The following is a 22,487-nucleotide window of genomic DNA, read 5'->3' on the forward strand; positions in this document are numbered from 1 at the left end:
TTTCCTTAGATTGTAAACTCTTTGGGACGGGGGGGGTGGTCTTTTTGTTCTGAGTTTGTACAACTCCTAGCACAATAGGGTCCTGGCCAATGAGTAGGGCTCCTTCATGCTACCACAATACAGATAAATAATAATAAAATAATATAATTAATATCTCAACCCCACCACCTGAACTATGACTTTTGGGCCTTATTTTATGTATTATTTCTCATGATCTTGATTTTTGTCTAAATATTTTTGTTAAAGTGGAAAATGTCAGTTAATATTATTTAATTGGCAATACACATATTTATTGCTTCTTTCTTTTCTTTTTAGAATGGTGTTGGATATGTAGCCTAATAGGGGAAAATGTGTATCAGTGTATATTTGGTAAAATTTGTGTATATGCAAATTGGCCTCTGAGATCTATATGGTCTGGATCCTTGACTGGTATCAATCAGCAGAGGTTTGTTGGAGCAAGTGGAACTATGCTGACTTACACCAGCTGCAGATCTGGCCCTGTAGCTCGTCTGTATGGATTTTCCTAGGTTTTTCTGAAAGAACAAAAAAAAACCCAGAGTCTGGCACAGCATGACCTGATCCCATCCACACCCATGTCCCCCCACACCTTGGTAGAGCTTGTGAAGTGCACAGTAACTGAAACCAGGACTCCTGCAGAGCCTTGCTTCATTCAAGGCCTGATCTGACTCCCATTGAAGTCAAAGGAAAGAATCCCATTGGCATCAGTGGAAGCTGGATCAGACTCTCGTTCCACTCAAGACGTGCGCTTTCACTAGATGGCAAACTAGCCACAAAAATGCAGCCGGCCTTCCCTCTGAACACTGGGAAAAGGGCTGGAAAATCCATTGTAAGTGTCAGTGCCTAGACCGGACTCCGCATGATTTAGCTGCACAGTGTTTTCCTTTCTCTGAGCCAGCCCATTCTCTAAGCCAAGCTGACAGTGCCCAAGCATTTAAACAACAAATATGCTATGCTGTTGTGCAATATTCTGCACACTCTGTAGTACAGACATTGACGTAGCTGAGCAATATGGAACGTTTACCCTTTCCATTCCACAGTGGCAGAGTGCAGCACATGCTGGTTTGCTTGTGGGATCCCCCTGGGAACTGGTGGAGGGAACCGGTCCTCGTCGTCCTCCTCTTGCTCAGGAGGCTTTTACACATGTGGTTTTTATGGTTTAATTTATAACTGTGCCCAAGTTTCACTTTAAATTGCTGTGGCTGAGCGTTATCGGAAAGAAACCAGCAGTGCTGACGTCCACTCCAGGTTTATCACATAAAGGATTCCTCTCTCGAGGCTCATTTTCCTACCAGAACGTATGGAGCGGTGTCCGAGCTGTCATGCCCTGAGTACCAGGCTTATTCAGTACAAGTGTCCGGTAAAGCGGCTGTGCACCTCCAGTCAGAGGAAGGTTCACTTTCGATTAAGAAAACAATGAAACAAAGAATGAAAATCTCTGGGTGAAATCCTGACTCCATTGAAGTCAATGGGAGTTTTGCCATTGACTTCACTGCAGCCAGGATTTCACCCTCCATTGAAGTGAGCAGAGTGTGTGCCTCCTCTCTGTCCATCTGTTCTCTCTTGTCCTGTACTTAGATTGTAAGCCCCTAGGAGCAGGGACTGTCTTTTTGTTTGCTGTTTGTACAGTGCCTAGCACAATGGGGTGCTGGCCCATGACTGGGATTCATTTGTATGTGCTATGATAATACAAATAACGGCTGCTAACAATAATAGTTCCCAGAGCAGGAAGGAGCAGAGCAGTCAGTGACACTGGGTTCTGACCCAGCTCAGACAGGTTGTTGGGCAAAAAATTATCAAAACTTCTGTTTTTTTAAATGAAAAGGGGTTTGTAAGTAGAGCAAAAGTGTGCATGGAAAATGTTAATTCTGATTCAAAGTCTCTGGGATTTTTTTGTTAAAAAATGGAGATGTTTGTGCTTTACAGCTCAGGTTATTTTTATACAAGTGTTTTGTTTTCAAAACTGAATATTTTCACTGAAATGAAAATCAATGATGTTTACTGAAAGGGCTTTCCAAACACTGATGGTTTTTCCTCAAAGCCAAACTATTTTACCAAAAAGCATTTCCAAAAACTGAAGGTTTTTCATTTTTCAGTTTGTTTTAAAAATGTTTGTGCACAATTTAAAATGAATTTTTTTTCAAAATTTCTCCTGAAAAATCATTGGTATTTCTGACCTAGGGGTATTGTCAAGTTCCTAAACAGCAGGAGTCCCCGCCTCCCCTCCCCCCATGATAATGATGAATTCTCCTCCCTGACACAGCTTTCCAGGATGTCCACGTGATGATCTTCGTGGGTTTTGGCTTCCTGATGACATTCCTCCAGCGCTATGGCTTTGGAGCTGTTGGCTTCAACTTCCTCCTTGCCGCCTTTGGGATCCAGTGGGCTCTCCTGATGCAGGGCTGGTTCCATTCTTTCGAGAATGGAAAGATACTCATTGGAGTGGAAAAGTAAGAGGGTTTGGGACTGATGGAAGCCATCTCCTGCTGGACAGGGGAGATGCAGGGAGGGAGGGGACCAAGCAGCCTGGAGGTTCTGCCCCTGCTCTTTGTGGAGAAAGGGTGCTCCAGATCATATTACATCTTCTGCCCTGCCTGCTGTTAAAGACCCCATGGAGCCTGTTTCATAAGAAAAGGTCTTTGGTCCCAATTCCCCCTCCCCCCCTCAGCTGTGAGGGCGCTGTGTACCTGTGACTGGGTTCCACCCTCCACTCCAGGGGTGACTGGCTCTGGTGGATGGTGAGGAAGGAGCCAGGTAAGACCAGCCACATGAGACCAAATCTCACAGGCTCCAGGCCAAGCCCCAAGTGTCAGGGCCATTGTTTGTCCTCAGTCTTGGGACTTTCATTGCTCAGGTCCTTTTGGACAAACAGCCTCAGATCTGATGAAACTTCATTATGCCATTCTCCACATGCTAAGGACTAGGGTGTTACCTGCACAAAATTCTCTTACACACACTCTAGGACACCCACCTTTACCCTTCCATGGGCTCAAGGCATAACCCTGTTAATTTAGGCACTCCACCCTTTCCCAGTTCTTAGGGCTCCAGATATAAGGCACCCAACTTTACCCTAAATTTGTTGCCTGCACATTCTAGGACATCCCACCTCTACCTAGTTCCTAGGGCTCAAGGCATATAACCCAGTTGATTTAGGCACCCCCACCCTTTCCCAATTCCTAGGGCTCCAGGCAAAAGGCACCTAACTTTACCCCTCCGTGGGCTCTGGGCTCTACTCCTCCGTGGGCTCTGGGTAAACACCCATTCCCTGTGGACTGAGAACAAACACCCATTCCCTGTGGACTCAGGGCTTAATCTTTTGCGGGTTTACAGGGTCTTCCACCAGTGAAAGAGTCTTACACAGTAATATCCTACTTAACCTCTATTTATTAACAATCACCAAAACAGAATGCCCATGCTAAGCATACAATGTTCACCACTCCCAATAAGGCAGACAAACTTAACCTGATCCTGACTGGCCAGCACGAAATCTGGGGGACTCCAGTTTCTGCATGGTGTAATTAGCAGGGTGTTGTGGTCTGGCAGCTCTGATCTTGGGGCTGTGTCCTGGAGATGGTTCTCAAGAACTTCCTTTTGGATCCAGTTTAAATAGTGAAACTTGAGTCCTGCTTAGCTGTACCTTAATCATTTAACTAAAATATGACTAAACAATTTTCTAACCAATCCTAACATACTGTAAAACAATCCTTTAAGCAATCATACCCCATCACCTCAATTGATTTACACCCAGCAAAATTTGTTATGCAACAGACAAACAATCAAAGAACCAGACAAAGACCATACAGATAAACAATAGAGAAGTAGGGATTTCACAACCACAACTTGTTGATAAGTTGCCAGACAGGATGCCATCACACAACATTTTCTTTAACCATCTTAAGATTTGTTTCTTTATCTGGTGATGATGGCTACTATTAGGACAGGATCACTTTCTTAACAGCCCGATAGTACATTGTTTTAATGTAATTTAGATAGAATGTGAAGATGTGACTTTCTGCTTCTGCTCCTGGCTGCTGCTCTCCTAACATGGCTGCAGACAAAGGCCTCAGACCTTACAATATGGCTACAGGAAAAGGCTTTATCCTTACAAGGGGTCTCCTAACTTCCCACTGGGAGCTCCTCTGGGGACCCCAGTGAAGAGAGACCCATAACTCATCTCACCCTTAGCCATGCATATACCGAGTACAGGGACAGCAATTAACCATTGGAACAGTTTACCCAGGGTCGTGGGGGATTCTCCATCACTGGCCATTTTTAAATCAAGACTGGATGTTTTTCTAATAGATCTGCTCTAGGAGTTATTGTGGGGGAAGTTCTGTGGCCTGTGTTAGAAAGGTTCACAATGGTCGCTTCTGGCCTCCATCTATGAGTCTATGCTGCCACCGCCCAGCGGGAGGGGGATGCAGAAGTGGTACTGTCCCTTAAAGGGACCATGTTCTAGTCACACCCAGCAAGGGGGGTGTTGGTAGGGAAGCCAGGATGAGGTTCAGGTCCTGGCAAAGTTGAAACTCTCTAGATTTGGGAGTGGTGGAGGGGGGGAGGATCTCCATTACTAACCTGCAGGTTGTTTTCTCTCCCATCCCCTGCTCCCCAGCCTGATCAATGCAGATTTCTGCGTTGGTTCTGTCTGCATCGCCTTTGGGGCCATCCTGGGCAAAACCAGCCCTGTGCAGCTGCTCACCCTGACGTTGTTTCAAGTCACGCTCTTTGCTGTGAATGAGTACATCCTCATCAGCCTGCTCCACGTAAGGCTCCCCTCGAGTCAGAAAAATCGGCTGTCTCCTGCCCTTCCTCTCTGGCAGTGCAAACAGGGTGTCCGAGCCAGGTAGAGGGGAGGCAGGTCCGGAGTGAGGTGCAGCATCAGAGCTGTCTGTAGGCTATTGTACAGTGCCTGGCTCCAGTCAGGTCCATCAGCTCCTTGTTTGGCTAAACACACAGGGTTAATTCCAGCCACAACAATTCAAGCAGAAATGTAAAAAGATTCCAAACGCATCAATGAGCAAACAGCCGGGGCTACTTTTCCCACCCTTTAGCTTCTCTCCTACCTTAGTCAGGGAATGGGAAATCTCCCAGGGTTCCGCAAGCAGCGGCAGTGACTTGAGAGCAAGGGATCCCCTCTGGTGGGGTTTTCCTAAGACAGCCAGGGAGTCTCCACACAGAGGGCCTGATGCTCTCTTTGGGTATGTCTACACTGCAGAAAACCCTAGCAGCAGCAAGTCTCAGAGCCTGGGCTCCAGCCACATCGGGAACATCTACACTGTTATTTTTAGCCCTGTAGTGCAAGCCCGAGTCAGTTGACCTGGACTCTGAGACTCGTTGCTGCAGGGTTTTTTCTTGCGGTGTAGCCAGACCCTTTATGGCTGTACAATATTTTCCTCTTGGCTCCTTCCCTTGCTATAATATTTCTTTAGCTGAAGAAAATCAGAGCACACCATAAAGTGAAGACCTGTCTGGTAAAGGAGCCGCAGGGCCTCTGGCAGCGTATGAGAGATTTTTGCTCTGGCGGAGGAAAAGAGATTTGTTCTGAAAGGGGAACCCATTCACCTCAATCCTAAGTGCAGGTGGGGTCAAAAGTGGGGTGGAGGTGGAGGAAGGATCCCTCAAATGCAGAGAAATAATAATCCCTAGGTTTTATATATTATTTTTCATTTATAGATCTCAAAGCACTTTACAAAGGAGGTGAGCAACACTATTCCAATTTTACAAATGGGGAAAGTGAGGCACAGAGATGTGACATGACTGGCCCAAGGGCACACAGCAGGCCAGTGACAGAGTCAGGACTAGAACCCAGGACTGCTGGTCTCCAGAGTCCCAGTCCAGTGCTCTAGGTACCAGGGCAACAATTTCATGGTTTAAAATAAAATTATAGTATAGATTAAATCCTCCACTGTTGGGAGCCCAAATGCACAGGGGCATCTGAAAGGGAACAAGAGAAACTGATCAGCCCAGCTGAATGAAACACAGAACATCAGTCACCACAGGGAAACTGGGTTCTTTGAGATGCCAAATGTCACTAACCTATGTATGCAGTGTTGTTGTAGCCGTGTTGGTCCCAGGCTGTTAGAGAGACAAGGTGGGTGAGGTCATATCTTTTATTGGACCAACTTCTGTTGGAGAGAGAGACAAGTGTTCAAGCTACACTGAGCTCTGCTTCAGGTCAACTTCTTCAGATCTGTAGAAGAGCTCTGGGTAAGCTCACAGGCTTGTCTCTCTCACCAACAGAAGTTGGCCCAACAAAAGATATGACCTCACCCACCTTGTCTCGCTTACGTAGGTGGCCTTAGTAACCCAGCAGAGGGAATGCAGGGAGGGACAGGGGTGGTTAGTAGATGCTTATAAGCAAGGAAGGGTATTCTTGTTTAAATATGTGATGATTATCTTTACTGTATCCCTTTAAACTCTCATCTCTGAAACTCCCTCCTGTCTCATTAGCGAATAATTTAAGTGTCCAGACCGGAGCTTGTGTGTGGGGGTGGAAGTTCAACCCTTTTAGTTTTGGGGGACTGCCCATTATTTCCATCTGCATAGTTGTTCCTCCCAACACCAATGCTCTGGGTGAACTTAGCTAGGGGAATGCCTTTGGAAAGCTCCCTTCCAGGAGAGTTCATCTCAGCAGCTGCATGTGTGTCTTGAGGCAGAAGAAAAGGATGGAAAACAACAAGCACAAGTGTGTGAGGCAGCAGCAGTGAAGGGAAGAGGGGAAGAAAATGAGGAAAGTAAGAGCTGAGGGGAGAGATGACTGGGGTTCATTCCTCATGGTGGCCAGGTCCTGATTACCCCTCCCTCAAAGTTCTGGGGTATTTGCACCTTGAGTTCTGAGTCAGCCCCTTAGAGAGATAAGGGCCAGCTTGGAAGTTTGGATCCAGATCTGAGCATTGCCAATGGGTCTGCAGTTCTGGTTCTGCCCATCTCTGCTCATGGCCTTTACTGGGAGTTTTGTGGCTTTTTAATATTTGTTCTAAAAGCCCCAGGTTTCAAGGGGCAATAACTCTCTATTTAAAAGTCCTGTTCTTTGTCTGCCCTTTACCTGCCCACGCTGGGACTGCCACCTCGGGGTAGTTCTACTCTGGGATGCTGCTGGAACCCATGTGCCATGGAGTCACATGATGGAGGGGCCAGAAATGCCCCTTTGCCATGATGCCTTCCACAGAGGAGGCTAATTGGAAGGATGTGGCTGAGATGCTCTGCCTGCCAGTCGGAGGGACCAGGAGCATTTCTGTTCCCCTCCTGTAGTGACCCAGCACAGGCTGGACGGACGGACAGTCGATTGGCCAGAATACTTCCAACATGTGAATTTTCCTCTGCTCTATGTCCACAGGTTAAAGATGCTGGTGGATCCATGACCATTCATACCTTTGGAGCCTATTTTGGCCTGACAGTGACCAGAATTCTGTACCGGCCCAACCTGGAACAGAGTAAAGACAAGCAAGGCTCTGTGTACCACTCCGACCTCTTTGCTATGATCGGTGAGTTAACTGTGGACTTGGAGACTTCATGAAAGCTGTGCTGGGTCCCTCCTACATCCCACAGGCTATGTGAAACCAGACTGGAGCCAGTGCCCTAGTGGTGAAAACCTGTGTATCCCATTTCCTAATCCTGACACCTCAGAGCTGGCCAGTCCCTCCCCCAATCCCCTGCCCCGGGGCTGGATAAGATTAGAACTAGTGCCCTAGAATTGTAAGGCTCCATGTGCCATTCCCAGACACCCCAGAGCCCTGTACTTCCAGCCTGGGGGCTGACTGGAACTGGTGCTATGAGGTGAGAGGCTCCATGTCCCATTCCAAGACACCCCAGAGCCCGCCAGTCCCCCCATCCTAGGGTCCGATTGGAACTGGTGTTGTGAGGTGAGAGGCTCCATGTGCCATTCCCAGCATTCCAGAGCCAGACAGTCCCCCCAGCCTGGGGTCTGACAGGAATTGGTGCCCTAGAAATGAAAGGCTCCATGTGCTATTGCAGCTTTGAGTTCCTGGTTGGAGTGTTTCGGAAAGAGGGAAAAGTTGGCCATGGAGGTGGAGCTGGGGGTTTGGGGCACAGCCAGCTTTAGCCTCCTCGCCATATAACTACCATCTCTTATGGTTTCTTTTTAACTCCCCTTCCCCTTGCTGCTCCCTGTTTTCCTTCCCCTCCCTCCTACTTCTCCCCCTCACTGTCCCACTCCTGCCCCTCCTCTCCCAGGTACCCTGTACCTGTGGATGTACTGGCCCAGCTTTAACTCAGCTGTTTCAAACCATGGGGATGCGCAGCACCGAGCCGCCATTAACACCTACTGCTCACTGGCCTCCTGTGTCCTCACCACCGTGGCCTTCTCCAGCCTGCTGCAGAAGAAAGGCAAGCTCGACATGGTAAGCAAGGACTGGAGACGCCTGCTGTGCCCTCTCCTGGCTTCATGGATGACTGAAGGGCCAGGCAGTCTGATTGGGGCTGCTTCCTTTGGTGACTGTGCACCAGATTTCATGGGGTTGCATCCAGGGCTCCTAGCCTCCGCACAGCAGCTTGAGCCATGTTCAAGGAATGAATTGTTTTGCAAAGCTCTGTCATGAAAACCATGTGCGGTTTCCATGCAGCAGCAGGTATGTGAGCATGCTTGGGCAAATGGAGGAGCAGATACGTGTGATCACCTGTGTGCCGGTGGATCCCTAGGACGGCAGAGCCATGCAGACACCTGTGCTGCAGAGCCGGTGGGAATGGTCCCATGGTGGTGGGCATGTGCCAGGGTTGAACTGTACGGTGTCATGAAAGCATACGGTGTTAGGTGTGTGCGCTTGTGAGGGAGCGGGGCCCATACAGTGACGTGTGTGTCAGAGCAGGGTGTTTTCTGGGTGTGTGCTCGTGTATGGGAGAGACAGCAGGCCCCATACAGACCTGTGGTTGTGGCAGCACCAGGCTTTGGGAATATCTGTGCAGCAGTGCACGTGTGGATGCAGTGTTTTGTTTCTTCTACATGAAAATGATGCCCCAGCCCATCAGCTGTTGACATTTCATCTTCAGTCTCCTCCCATTCATGTAACTTTTGGTGGTCAAAAATCTCTGGCTTCAGGCAAATCCAGTAATTGGGAATTTGCAATGGGCAGGGAGCCAATCCCAATGCAAAGGAAAATGGGCCCAGATCTTCATTTTCTCTGTGAACATTTTCTCCCCTGCTTTTCTCCTTGGTTGCCTTGAAATGTTGCCACGAATGGGCTTAAAACGCTCTTGTCCCAAAGCCGAAGTGGTAAGACGTGAGTGTTATTTGCACAGGTTCATATCCAGAATGCAACGCTGGCTGGTGGTGTGGCTGTGGGGACCAGCGCGGAGATGATGCTGACTCCATACGGATCCCTCATCGTTGGATTCCTCTGTGGCATCGTGTCCACCGCTGGGTTTGTCTACCTCATGGTAAGTGCTGCTCAGAGGAATTCCAGGCTCTTGCCTCTTAGTTAGGGAGAGGAAATAATCTCTCTCTCTTTCTCTCTCTTCCATTCCCTCCAGCCATTCCTGGAGTCCAAGCTGAAGATCCAGGACACCTGTGGCATCCACAACCTACATGCCATGCCGGGGCTTATTGGGGGGATCGTGGGGGCTGTCACCGCAGCCGCAGCCACTGAAGAGGTGTATGGAAAAGAAGGGTAAGATGGCTTAAATCTCTCCCATGGCGATGGGGTGGGTTATGGGCCAGCGTGTGTGTTTGGGGGGGGGGAGGCAGATGAGATGAGTCAGTGGCAGCAGCTGAGTTCCCCCTTACAGATATGCATCCTGAGTGGTGCGGGGCCTGTAGGGCTGAGTCAGGCTTGGAGGATTGCCGCCTCTTCCAGCTGCCCCCTTTTGGGAGCCCCTATAACTCCAAGGCCCACCTTCATTCTGGAGGACTCTGAGCAGGGGCAGTTGGGTTCATGAAGGGGCATCTCTTTATCTCTGTTGCTTCCTTTTCTGGGTCAAACTCCAGGATAAACCGTGAAGGTCTCAAAGCTACCCTGGGTCTCGTGGTTTTTGGACCCCTCTAGGTCCAGGCTGAGGCCTCTGGGGGTGGGAACAGACTGGAAAAGAAGGAATAAAAGTAAAGAGGCCGGGTTATGTTGCTACAATCTCCCCACTCTTCGATGGGAATGTGTCCTCTCAGTGCCAGGGAGATGGTTTGAAAGGGCTGTGAATGCAGCTCCCCCGTCCTCCACAGCGCGGACTCCCTGACTCAAAGGAGCGTCTCTCTGACAGCTGGTCTCATCATTTCCCTTCCTCGCAGGCTCATCAGTGCCTTTGATTTCACGGGTGACTACAAGGATTGGACGCCCACTGTCCAAGGGGGGTTCCAGGCAGCTGGCATTTTCGTGTCCCTGGCCATGGCCTTGGCTGGGGGGGCCATTGTGGGTGAGTGGGCGGGGTGCAGGGAATGGAGGAGAAGGCCCAGGTCCAGGCTGTGGTTGTAGAGTGGCCGGCTCAGCCACTCGAATTGCTCACACCCTGGCTTACAGGAAGGGTCCATCTCCTGGGCTAGAAAACCTTTCTGCTCCCACATGCAGACGCTGAAATTGAGATGAGCCCTAAGGCTTGCAAACATGTGGCATTCCAAGGACTATTTTGTTCCCCACTGGCCCTATCACAACAACCCTTTAATACCTCTCCCACCCCAGCATCGCAAGAAGTCCTACCTCCAAAAGTGGCACTTCCCGATGTCATGTGGGAAATGTTGATTGGTTGAAACTATGATGTCCTTTCCAAAACTACTGCCCTCTGGAGGTAGGCCTTCCTCGTGTGGCAGCACGGCGCTGTGCCCTGCAGGTTCCCAGCAGAATGGGCAGATCCTGGCTCTGGCACGTTGTCCACCACGAGACACACTGGGATAAGGCACATCTTTGACAGCCTGGGGCGGGGAATTGCCCAGATGTTCTGCAGCCCCATCTGCCGCTCCAGACCCTTTTAGCAGGCAGGATGAGACTTTGGGGCATGTTATGAACCAAAAGGGGGGCTGGAAAATAGCAGCAGGAACCAGGAAGGCTGCAATGAATGGGGAACATAACAATTTTAGAGGATCAGTTCTGTATCCCAAACAGAGCTGAGCATTTCCATGGAAAACAGGCCAGGGCTTGTGAGGTCCTCAAGGCTTCTGCTTCCAGCTGAACTCCCCCAAGTCCAGAAGGGGAGAGGAAATAGATCAGCGAATGCAGAACCCTGAATCTCAGCAGGTTCAGCCTGAGTCCTTTGGTTAGTTTGGAAGTTGCTGTTCATTTGGGGTTGTCTCTGATTGGGTCTGGTTCAGTTTGTGGCTGGGTTGGGTTAGATGTGAGTCGGGTTTGATTCAGTGCTGAGCTAAGGGTGAGCTCTAGTTCTAATTTTTTCTGTCTCTGATTGGCTGCCCCGGGTGTTACACTTGCGGTCAGATGCTCTGCATTTCCCCATTTGACGTTTTGCTGCTACCATCCTGTGGGTTGTTGGGGGTATGGCGGAATTCTAGCCCAAGCCTTGCCTGCTGCCTCCCAGGGATGTTGCTCACTCAGGAGCAGGTCTCCATTTTTAGGAAGCACTTTTCTGCTTTCAGCATCTAACAGATAGTAGGAGAGGAGATGGCCCCTTCCCCAGATGTTTCCCATAGGGTTGCCCACATTGCTATAATGCACCACATGATTCACGCTTTAAAATTACCCCCAGCCTGTGAACTCCACTTCACTGACTTCCCCGAAACAAGACCCCCCTGGGCCTGCAGGGCAGGGAGAATATGAAGGGCCAGGGCTAGACATGCTCAAAACTGACCCAACCTCACTTCACCTACAACACAGGAAGGGAATAGTTTCCCTGATCCCTCTCTCCCCCAGCCGCTCACCCCAGTGGGGCTCGTCCCTGGCTGCTTTGCCCTGGCCTGCTTGTTTCTCATTGATTTGAGGCATTTCCCATCTCACTCTCTGTTTTGTGGCTTTAAGGTGCTATTTTGAAATTGCCGTTCCTGGGGGACCCTGCTGATGAGAACTGCTTTGAGGATGATGTCTACTGGGAGGTGAGCTATGGGGGCTGGTCCTTTTCACTGTGGCCAGGGCAGGGGAGCTTTGGGGCCTGTTTGCAGGAAGTGCAGGGGAGGGTGTCGCAGTCAGGTGCCCTTCGGCTGATGGGGATTTGGGGCTCAGTGTCCATATGGCTGGGGTAATGGGGTTTGGTGATGGGGGGCCGGTGCGTGGCAGAAGGAGGTGTTGGGATCCTGTTTGTGGCTTTAGGCCTGAGCTCTGTGGACTGTTTGGGAGTTGTGGTGTGCCACAAGGTGGCGCTATTGTCCATGACATGGCCGCACCATTGTTTATAAGAAAAGGAGGACTTGTGGCACCTTAAGAGACTAACCAATTTATTAGAGCATAAGCTTTCGTGAGCTACAGCTCACTTCCACGATATGCATCTGAGGAAGTGAGCTGTAGCTCACGAAAGCTTATGCTCTAATAAATTGGTTAGTCTCTAAGGTGCCACAAGTCCTCCTTTTCTTTTTGCGAATACAGACTAACACGGCTGTTACTCTGAAACCATTGTTTATAGTTTCCCTCCCCAGCTGTGTGGCTATGGCACCCCCCACTGGCAGGAAAGCAGGCCCTGTCCATACCTTCATGACAGGGCATGGGGACCTGATGGAAGTTTGTTGTCTTTGCAGGTGCCTGAGGATGAGGAGAGCGGCCTGTACCACATGCATGACCCCACCCTCAAACCTGTGACTTCCTAACCCAGCTGGGTAGGCAGGGCTGCGATGCATGGGGGGGCAGGCCTTGAAGAGCCCAAGAGCTGGTCGGGCAGAGGGTGCCCCTAGAGTACTAGCACCCAGCACTTGGAAGTCTGCATGGATAGGGACTAGTGGATCCTAGTTGCCCTCGTGGCAGCACACAGGCACAGGGCACTGGCCAGTGCCATGCACACATGGGCTTATCCATCAGGGATCCACGACAGCATGCTTGCCTCGTGGCAGAAATGCTGGGCACTGAGACCTCTCTCATGTGGGTATGGCAGGAAGGGGGTTGGGGAGTGGGTGTATACGGGTGTGTGATGTGACTGTACTAACTGCCTGTTATTGGTGTCACAGTAAAGGGCAGGATTTCACCGGGAGAAGGGTAAGGAGAGGTGCTAAACGGCCCAGCACATGTGTCTCAGGCCATGCCCAGCCTAGTGAAACCTTACCCCAAAGGTGACTGCTCAGTCACTAGCCCAGTCGGGGCGGGAGGGGTACAGGTGCCGGGCAGCTGCCAGGGGAATGTGCCAGGTAGCCAGTGGGCGGGAGGGATACTCTCCATCATCCTGATGTTAAGAGGTCACAGACAGACCCCTGACCTGCCTCTTCCTCTGGGTTTCCTTTAGGTGGCATTCGGACTCCTCCTCCGTCTCTAGCTCTCCAGAGACACTATTGGTGTATTTTGAGAAAAGGAGGTGCCCTGCGACAATCCCCAACTGGACACAGACTCTTTGAGTGCTTCCGAAGGCCCCATTTCCTTTCCCACATTCCCCTCCGTGGTGGGATAGCTTGGAAGAGGCCCTGTTTACACTAAGCAACACACTGGAGAACAGCCAGTAAAGCCAACACAGCCAACATGCTGGAGAACAGCCAGTGAAGCCATATGTCTTTGCTTACCTGAGAGCACGGGGCCAGAGGTTTGAAACGGACACTGGGGCATCTCCCTTAGCACTGCCACAGGGCAGCGGCAGTGGGAGGGGGCTTAGCACCTGTGGGGGGAGTTGTTTTACTAGGTGCTTGTTGGGTGGGATCTCTCAGCTTTCAAGTTCCCAGATTTCACACAGGAACAATTCAGCTGGCGCTGTGTCTGGGCCCAGAGTTAACTGGGCCTCACGACACCTTGGATGTTGGGGATTGTGGAGGATGAAGGGACAATAATAATGGATCCAGTTTGGGGGTAAGAGAAGCATGTCCTTGCAGCTGGGGGGCGCTGTTACACTTAGAGTAGATAATCGTACTTGGCACATATCCAGTGCTTTGCAGTCGTTAATAATTAACCCTCCCAACACCCCTGTGAAGTGGGTAAGCATCATTACTCCTATTTGGCAGATGGGGAACAACGGGCACAAGGAAAGAAAGTGACTTGCTCAAGGGATTAGAACCCAAGAGTCTGCGTGCCTACCCCCTTTCTCAGTTCCTTTGCGATGCTGACTCAAAACAAATGTTTGCTTTCTTGGCCTGACCACTGTCCCTGACTCCTGGAGCTCGGCTGCCCTTCTCTCTCCCTCCTCTTTGTCATTAGCTCTTGCTCCTTGGACGTGTGAATAAAAAGCACTGTTATTCTTTCCAGCGGTGTGCTCCGTTGGGTAATGAGTAGGGTTACCAGAAAGCAACTGTGAAAAAATGGGACGGGGTGGGGGGGTAATAGGCCCCTATATAAGAAAAAGTTCCAAAAAACAGGACTGTCCCTTTACTAGGGTGACGAGATGTCCCATTTTTAATGAGCAGTGAGAGTCAGGTGGGACTCTGTCCATTGCCCCATTTCGACCAGTAGCAATACAAAGGGAGCCATGGTGGGAGGATGCTGGGATAGAGACAGATTCACTTGCAACATGATTGGTTCATGGGAATTTTTCAGCCTTCAATGGAAGGTTTGGTGTGGGGGAGGAGGGCAGGTTGATCCCTGTTTTTGTTGCACAGAGCCCCATGCTACCAGCCTCCTCTCTGAGTCAGCACAATCAAGGGGCTGATCAGGCCAACAGCCCCCTCCTGCTACTACACTGGGGTGGGGAACAGGAATGCTGCTGGTGAAAACAAAGGAGAGAGCATCTAAAATCCAAGGACATGGGGTGAGGGGAGACAGTTGGCCTATGGGCCCAGCACCATGTACCTGAAATACATTTCAATCCATCTTTTCCCAGGTACTGAACCCCCCTCTCCTCAATGCCCCGTGAAGTCCAGGGAGCTGGGAAGCTCCACACCTTGGGGACTGCGGCCCACATGGTCTGGTTTCAGACTGACTTCAGACACATTGTGTGTTTTGAACACCATGGGCTGACAATGCTCTTGTGCCTGGGACATATCAGGGCCTAGCTGCTTAGAGCTGAGCACTTACATGGACTCAAATTTCCCAGAGAGCTCAGGTCCCATTTTAGGCACTAAAGTAAAGAGCCAGATTTTCCAAATTGCTCAGCAGGTGGGGTGCTGGGCCCTTTTGGAAATCTAGCCCTCATGGCAAATGCTGAGCACTTGAAAATCAGGCCCATCTGTGCTCACATTCCAAGCCAGTGCCCATATCAGTGACTGGTTTGAGGTCTGGCTGGGCCTTTGGGTGCACAGCTGTACTCGCTGCATGTGAAATCACAATAACCATGCACGCAGATATCACACCTACATGGTTCCGATGATCAGGGCCTAGGACTGCCTTGCGGATCATTGGTGTACTGGCTCTGCTTCTCCAAACTGCTGGTGTTTGGGTCCAAATAGTGTTGTGCTGGCTGCTTGGTGGAAATATTTTTGCTGCACGTTGATACCTTGCGAAAATGGGTCACTTTGTTCTTCCAGTCTGAGCAGAACTGCTGCCTCTGTTGTCCCCACTCCCATATTCTCCAGGCTGCAGTGACCGGGCCTCTATCGCTCTCCTGGGGAAGCTGTTTCACTGCCCAGTCACTGACTATTCGGAACTTTTCCCTCTTTGTTGGTTTCAGGCCATTCCTCCATGCCTACCCCCTCTCTTGGGACAGATCATTCCCTTCTGTCTAGATGGTTATGCTGGAGGGTCCTGATCCGTCGGAGTCCAAGATACAGAATGTGGATCCCTTTCCCATATTAATAATACCTAGCTCTTGTACATTGCTTTTCATTGGTAGAGCTGAAAGTGCTTTACAAAGGAGGGCAATATCATTATCCCCATTTTACAGATGGGGAAACCAGGTACAGAGGGGGGAAGTGATTTGCCCCAGGTCACTCAGCAGAGCCAAGAATAGACCCTAAGTCTCCTGAGTTTCAGTCCAGTGCTCAAGTCACTCGACCTTCTCCCATCCATCAAGCACATAAGTGAAAAACTGGCAATAAGAGAGGAATTTGGGGGCAGGGGAGAAAACCTGTTCTGGAGCCAGTGTATTTCTCAGGGTAATATATGAGGAACAGAGAGGGAAAAGGAAAGAAAGGCGGTGGGAGGGGTGATGGGATCTCTTCTCTATGTCTCTCTGTAATTCTCACACCTGAGAGGGGGAGGTGAAAGTAGCTATTCACGCCCCCTTGGGATGTGACACCCTCATTTTCCATGCTGGGTAAAGACAAAAACCCTTTACAACATGTTTCTGGAATTTGTCAGCAGCTGCCAGTGGCAGCATGTTAATTAAATGTCGGCAAAGATGGAAGCAAGAGGCCCTGCTCTAATTGGACAGTTTGCTTGGTGGAACTGAAAAACATTGTGACAAAGGAGGAGGCTCTGAAATGCTGTGTTCCCGGGTCGAGGAAACCCAGCGCCAGGAGAGGCTCTGGTAGAAATCAGGGTTTGTCTTGGTTTGACCTGAGATGAACCTGCTATTTTAAAAAAAAAAAAAAAAAAAAAAGGACTGCCATCCTTTGCAGTAATGGCCCAAAGTTTGCAGCTTGGAGCACTGTGGCAGTATGGGCCAGTACTGGACATCCTTGGGCACAGTGGTGGATTAACAGACTGCTGCGGAGACCCCTGCACGGTGGGCTGGGGTGCTCGAGAGCAGCCCACAGCCCATGTCCCCACACTGCCCAGGACAGGTGGCGGGCTTGGGGTTCCCCACAGCAGCCCAGGCTCCCTGGGCAGCTCTTACCGTGTCTTACCATGGTCTGGCTCCGGGTTCTGGCCTGGCCAGGGGGCAGGGCCTTATGGGAGGAAGAGGAGGAGCAAGGGACAGGGCCTCCTGGTGAAGAGGGTGTGGGGAGTCCAAATGTTCTTTGTGTCCAGGGCCCCAATAAGTCTTAATCCACCTCTACTTGGACAGGGTGGCAAAAATTAAGGGGTGGGCTGCTGTGGGGCAGTTTGGATCTTTAAAAGGGGAGCTCTTCCTGACACTCTCCCCCGTCCAAAGGCCCTGAGTCAGAGTCTCCACTGCATGCACCTTAGAGCAGTGCAAAGGGAGTGTGTAACATGATCAGATCCAAGTGGCAGGGTTTTGCCCTGGTGGACATGATGGCACAATGTGCAGGGCAGTAAAGACTCAAACCCTTGTGACGAGGCTGGTAGCAATCAGCACCACTCCTGGGTCAACTGGAGAGAGGGAGATGAGGTGCCCCTGCCTCAGGGGTCCAGCTGGCTGAATTGGCAGGGATCCTAGCCCCCTTCACCCCCATGCCTGTAGGGAGCCAGGGACAGACGTTGGGAGCTTCAGTCTTTTGTGCTAATAATTCTATTAATGTGATAAAAAGCCATTCCAGTATTGTGAAGTAGTTCCTTCCCTGCTTAACTAACTGATCTGGTGGCTTGGGGACCTTACTGCATTTTCCATAAGAATGGCCATACTGGGTCAGACCAAAAGTCCATCTAGCCCAGTGTCCTGTCTTCCTACAGTGGCCAATGCCAGGTGCTTCAGAGGGAATGAACAGAACAGGTAATCATTTAGTGATCCATCCCTGGCACACAGAGGCTAGGGATACCATACTAATAGCCACTGATGGACCTATCCTCCATATATTTATCTAGTTCTTTTTTGAACCCTGTAATAGTTTTGGCCTTCACAACATCCCCTGGCAAATAATTCCACAGGTTGACTGTGCTGTGTAAAGAAATATTTCCTTTGTTTTAAACCTGCTGTCTATTAATTTCATTTGGTGACCCCTATTTCTTGTGTTATGAGAAGGAGTAAATAAAACTTCCTTATTTACTTTCTTCATACCAGTCGTGATTTTATAGACCTCTACCATATAGAATCATAGAATATCAGGGGGTTGGAAGGGACCTCAGGAGGTCATCTAGTCCAACCCCCTGCTCAAATCCCTAAATGGCCCCCTCAAGGATTGAACTCACAATCCTGGGTTTAGCAGGCCGATGCTCAAACCGCTGCGCTATCCCTCCCCTTAATCCCCCCTTAGTTGTCTCTTTTCCGAGCTGAAAAGTCCCAGTCTTATTAATCTCTCCTCATATGGAAGCTGTTCCATACCGCAAATTATTTTTGTTGTTCTTTTCTGTACCTTTCCCAATTCCAATATATCTTTTTTGAGATGGGGCAACCACATCTGCACAGAGTATTCAAGATTTCCCTGTGATGCTCTTTGTTTACAGAGCATTTCACTCAAGTCTAGAGAGACCATCCATCCCATTTGTAAAGGGACAGTCCTGTTTTTTGGGACTTTTTCTTAAATAGGTGCCTATTACTCCCCAACCCGTGTCCCGTTTTTTCACAGTTGCTATCTGGTAACCCTACTCAAGCCTGATGAGTTTCACTTTCTATTTTGACTCATGGGGCTTGAGTCTCAGTTTTGCTCACCTCCTTTTTATGCAGCTTTGGCACCATAATGGAGCCTTCAGGGGGGTGGAAATGGCCCCATTGGGAATATCTCCGCCCACCGAGGGCCTTCCTGGCTGGTGTAGAGCAGATGTAAGCGCTCCCAGTAGGGGATTAGGTCAGAATATGTAAGGGGCAGGGTGAGGTGCTTAAAGTCACTCTCTGACCCCTGCCCCAAGGGCAGGAAGGGCGTGACTGAGGACTAGGCCTGGGGCACAACCAGGCTCCCAGGCTCTAATTTGGTGCTGTGGTGTTTGGGTTCCTAGTGCTGCAGGGGAAAGATTTAATCTCACCTCCCTCACCCCCAGGAATGGATTAACCATTAAACACGCTGTGCGGTGGCACAGGGCCCCCAGCAACAGGGGGGCCCCCAAAATGCAGCAGCGCTGCAGGGCACAGGTAGGCAGGCTGCCTGCATGCCATGGCCGCTGGCACCGTGCTGCTCCCAGAAGCGGTTGGCTGCTGGCACGTCTCTACGCGCCCCTGGCTGGGGAGAGGTGGCTCCGCGCGCTGCCCCCACCCCGAGCAGCACACGGAGACCCACTGCCCCCCCCTCCCCCAAGGGGCACGCAGAGACACGCCAGCAGCAGCAGAGCAAGGCTAAGGCGGCTCCCTGCCCACTCTGCCTCCCTCCCTCCATGCCGCGCCGCTCCCGGAAGTGGCCGGCATGTCCCTGCGGCCCCTGGGAGGGGGGTGTCTCCGCGCGTTGCCCCCGCACCGAGCGCCGACTCCGCAACTCCCATTGGCTGAGAACTGACCCCGCCTAGGAGCCACTGCCAGAAGGGTGTGCTGGTCACTTTGGGAGCCGCACCACCAGAGGTAAGCGCTGCCCCCCTGACTCCCTCCCACACCCCAACCCCCTGCCCCAGCCCAGAGCCTGCACCCAAACTTCCTCCCAGAGCCTGCACCCCTCCCAACCCCTAGCCCCAGCCCAGACCCCGCACCCCACACCCAAACTTCCTCTCAGAGCCTGCACCCCTCCCCCCAACCCTTTGCCCCAGCTCAGAGCCTGCACCCCTCCCCCCAACCCTTTGCCCCAGCCCAGAGCCAGCACCCCTCACCCCCTCCCATACCCCAATCCCCTGTCCCAGCCCAGACCCCACACCCCACACCCAAACTTCCTCTCAGAGCCTGCACCCCTCCCCCCAACCCTTTGCCCCAGCTCAGAGCCTGCACCCCTCCCCACAACCCTTTGCCCCAGCCCAGAGCCAGCACCCCTCACCCCCTCCCATACCCCAATCCCCTGTCCCAGCCCAGACCCCAAACCCCACACCCAAACTTCCTCCCAGAGCCTGCACCCCTCCCCCCCAACCCCTTGTCCCAGCCCAGAGCCTGCACCCCTCACCCGCTCCTGCACCCCAATCCCCTTCCCCAATCAAGATACCTCACTTTATTTTCATTTACTTATTACTTATAATATAGGAGGAGGATGAAGAAAAAGGAATGAAAAACGGGAGGGAGATAAGAGAGAATGTTCTTTTTCTTTGTTGGGTCCCAAGGGGGGGAACCTGAAAATGAAGCTGCGCACAGGGCCCCACTAACTCTAAATCCGCCACTGCTCACCCCGGAACCTGTTTTCACTAGGGAAGGAAACAGCAGGCCTTTCTGTGCACATACCTTCATCTGGGGGAAATCTGCCCAGCTAGAATTCGGAAACCTCTTAGGTGTCGTAAAGTGCCCCCTTTTAAAAAGTGAATCCTAAAATATTCAACCCAAAATATGGGAGTGAGTCTTTTTAATGGGCATGTTGGTTGCCACACCAAAGAGGGAGCTCCCAAGGAGCCAGGTGGAGCCAGGTGTCGTGGTTCTCAGGTTATTCTGGCCCTATCCTTACCCTGTCTATTTATCTCATCTCTATCAGCTTATCACCATGCAATGGAACTAGTGCTAGTGTCTTCCTGTGCCCTGCCTTGCACAGTCCCCCAGGTCTGCACCATAGGCTGCTCCCAGAAGCGTTGCCTTGCGTTATGCTAGGATTGTGTGTTCCCTGCCCCATGCCCTGCTCCAGACTCAGGCTAGCAGGGCTCATGCTGGTGCTCTAAAAAAGAGCTTTGCAGATGGTGCAGCCCAGGCTGGAGCTCGGTCTCTCAAGCCCACCGTTCACCCCCCAGCTTTGGCCAGCCTGAGCCGCACTGGCTATGGAGCTTTTTTCAAAATGAGTCTGTGGCCCCGGGCTGGGAGGCTCACTCCCAATGCAGTGCAGACATGTCCTTCCTGGCAGCCCTCTCGCTGCTCCCCGCGGCAGAGGAGGTCAGCGCCCAAAAGGTCAAACAGCCCTCATTGGCTTAACAAGGCCACTACCTCGTGTCTCCCTGGGGGGAGAACACCGTGTGAGGGCCCTTTGCTGAACTTTATGAGTCTGCCCTGCTCTCTGTGCCTGCGTCTGACAGGCAGGCAGAGCCTTGCACATCTCAGCCCCTCCGTCCCTCCAAATACATTTGCTCTGTCCACTCACTTTCAATGGACTGTTTTCCTCCCTGGTAGTACGTTCCCATGCCTGTCCCTGGGAGATGGTGGACTAGGCTCTGTAGATTTTCCCCCTTTTGCTTCCCACTACCCCCAACAGAGCCTTGTAAAGAATGTCAGTCTCAAGATGGCGTGTGTGAAGTTCAGTGACAGCCGGCTGGGAGCTTCCCATTGAGGGGCTGGTGAGAACACAGGATTGGCCTCTTCTGGAGGGCAGGAGGATGTATGGGAAAAGAAGTCATGGAAGGCTTCAGGCCCAGGCTCTTGGGGTTTAGGAGGTACCAGTTGGATGGGAACGATGAGGCCACTGGCCAAAGCTGTCCAGACAGGTTCCCATAGGAGCGTGGGCTGGATGGACAAACCTACGTTCACATAGGCTCTAAGGCCCAGCCTGGCAATTAATCCCCTGGGATCTATGGGCCGAGAAGCAGAAAAGATAAAAACAACTTCTCATGTAAAGATGGTGGCTTCCTCAGGGGAGGCCATTAAATGGCATTGGAACAGGGCAAGGGGCAAGGTGGGGAACAGCAGCACTTAATCCTGTGGTGACTAGGCAGGCAGGTGGGTTTAGATCATGTGCCAGCTGCTGAAAGGGCTGCCACAGAGCTACTTACAAGGGCAAGGCCTGTACTCAGCTCACTAGCTCCCCCGGAATAGGAACTCCACTGTGCAGCTGTAGGGGGGCGTCTGTCAGGGTGTGCACGTGTGTTTGTCTCAGTGTGTCTGTGCACACGTGCGTGTGTGTCAGGTTGTGCGTCAGTTGTGGTGTGCCTGGGTCGGTCTGTGTGTCCCTGCATATGTGTGTGTGTGTGTGAGAGAGAGAGAGTGTCACGGTGTGTCTGTATGCATGTGTGTCAGCCACAGTGTAGCTGTGCATTAGTCTCTATGTCACCTGTATGTGTGTCAGTCACGGTGTGTCTATTCATATATGTGTGGGTTGGTCTCAGTGTGTCCATGCATGTGTGTGTGTGTTGGACCCTGTGTCCCTGTGTGTGTGAATGGCTCTTCAGACCCTTCTGAAGGAGCTCTGTAAATTGTAATCAGATTAAGGCAGCCAATCACTTAGAGCCCTTGAAAAGGGCATACGTTTTCTAATCAGTACCTAGCATTGAGTCTCACAAAGGGTCTAAGTAACTTGGCAGGGGTCGGGCCCTCTGGAGCACAGGGGAGGGGGCACTCCTCTCTTTTCTCTCTGTCCCTTGTAATTATGTCAATTTGCTATCCAAATTGTTTGCTTGAGTGGACAGTGGGGGCTTGCCTCCCCGGCCCTATTCATGTGGTAATGTGGGAAGGAACATGGCCTCCTGGCTTCAGGAGATGCTGCCGGCCTCCTGAGGAACAGCACACACTCCCAGAGCAGGGATCCAAACCCTCAGGGGAGAAACTTAAGCAGGCTGCTGGCTGCTAGTGCCCTTCCAACGCCCAGCTCACAGGACAGGAGCAGATCACCGAAGGGGTGCTTGGCTTCCACACAGCATTTGCTTTAACTTTCATTCTTCTTCCATGTGGTTGAGTCTTGAGGTTCTTTTCCCTGTCCCAGGGCTGCACAGTCACTGGAGGGGACACCGCAGACACTGGGGAATTCAGCTGCAGTAGGATGCCGCCATGTTATG

General features: G+C 51.2%; 1 protein-coding gene across 4 annotated transcripts in view; it reads left to right on the forward strand.

Annotated features, from left to right (window-relative positions):
• The window catches only part of RHCG (Rh family C glycoprotein), a 37,760-nt gene extending 23,490 nt beyond the window's left edge, over window positions 1-14,270 (forward strand). For 3 of the 4 annotated variants that reach the window (XM_084640756.1, XM_084640754.1, XM_084640757.1), the window contains exons 2-11: window positions 2,282-2,468; window positions 4,631-4,781; window positions 7,355-7,502; window positions 8,212-8,378; window positions 9,274-9,411; window positions 9,505-9,641; window positions 10,253-10,377; window positions 11,925-11,998; window positions 12,635-12,712; window positions 13,330-14,270. In XM_084640756.1, coding sequence (XP_084496882.1) covers window positions 2,302-2,468; window positions 4,631-4,781; window positions 7,355-7,502; window positions 8,212-8,378; window positions 9,274-9,411; window positions 9,505-9,641; window positions 10,253-10,377; window positions 11,925-11,998; window positions 12,635-12,703 — 1,176 coding nt within the window. In that variant the 5' untranslated portion in view covers window positions 2,282-2,301 and the 3' untranslated portion in view covers window positions 12,704-12,712; window positions 13,330-14,270. The remainder of the gene's footprint in view (window positions 1-2,281; window positions 2,469-4,630; window positions 4,782-7,354; window positions 7,503-8,211; window positions 8,379-9,273; window positions 9,412-9,504; window positions 9,642-10,252; window positions 10,378-11,924; window positions 11,999-12,634; window positions 12,713-13,329) is intronic. The other variant, XM_084640755.1, reaches the window with a different exon arrangement.
• Window positions 14,271-22,487: the final 8,217 nt, after the last annotated feature.

The sequence above is a fragment of the Lepidochelys olivacea genome (assembly GCF_965140295.1).
Source record: "Lepidochelys olivacea isolate rLepOli2 genome assembly, chromosome: 10".
Taxonomy (NCBI): domain Eukaryota; kingdom Metazoa; phylum Chordata; order Testudines; family Cheloniidae; genus Lepidochelys; species Lepidochelys olivacea.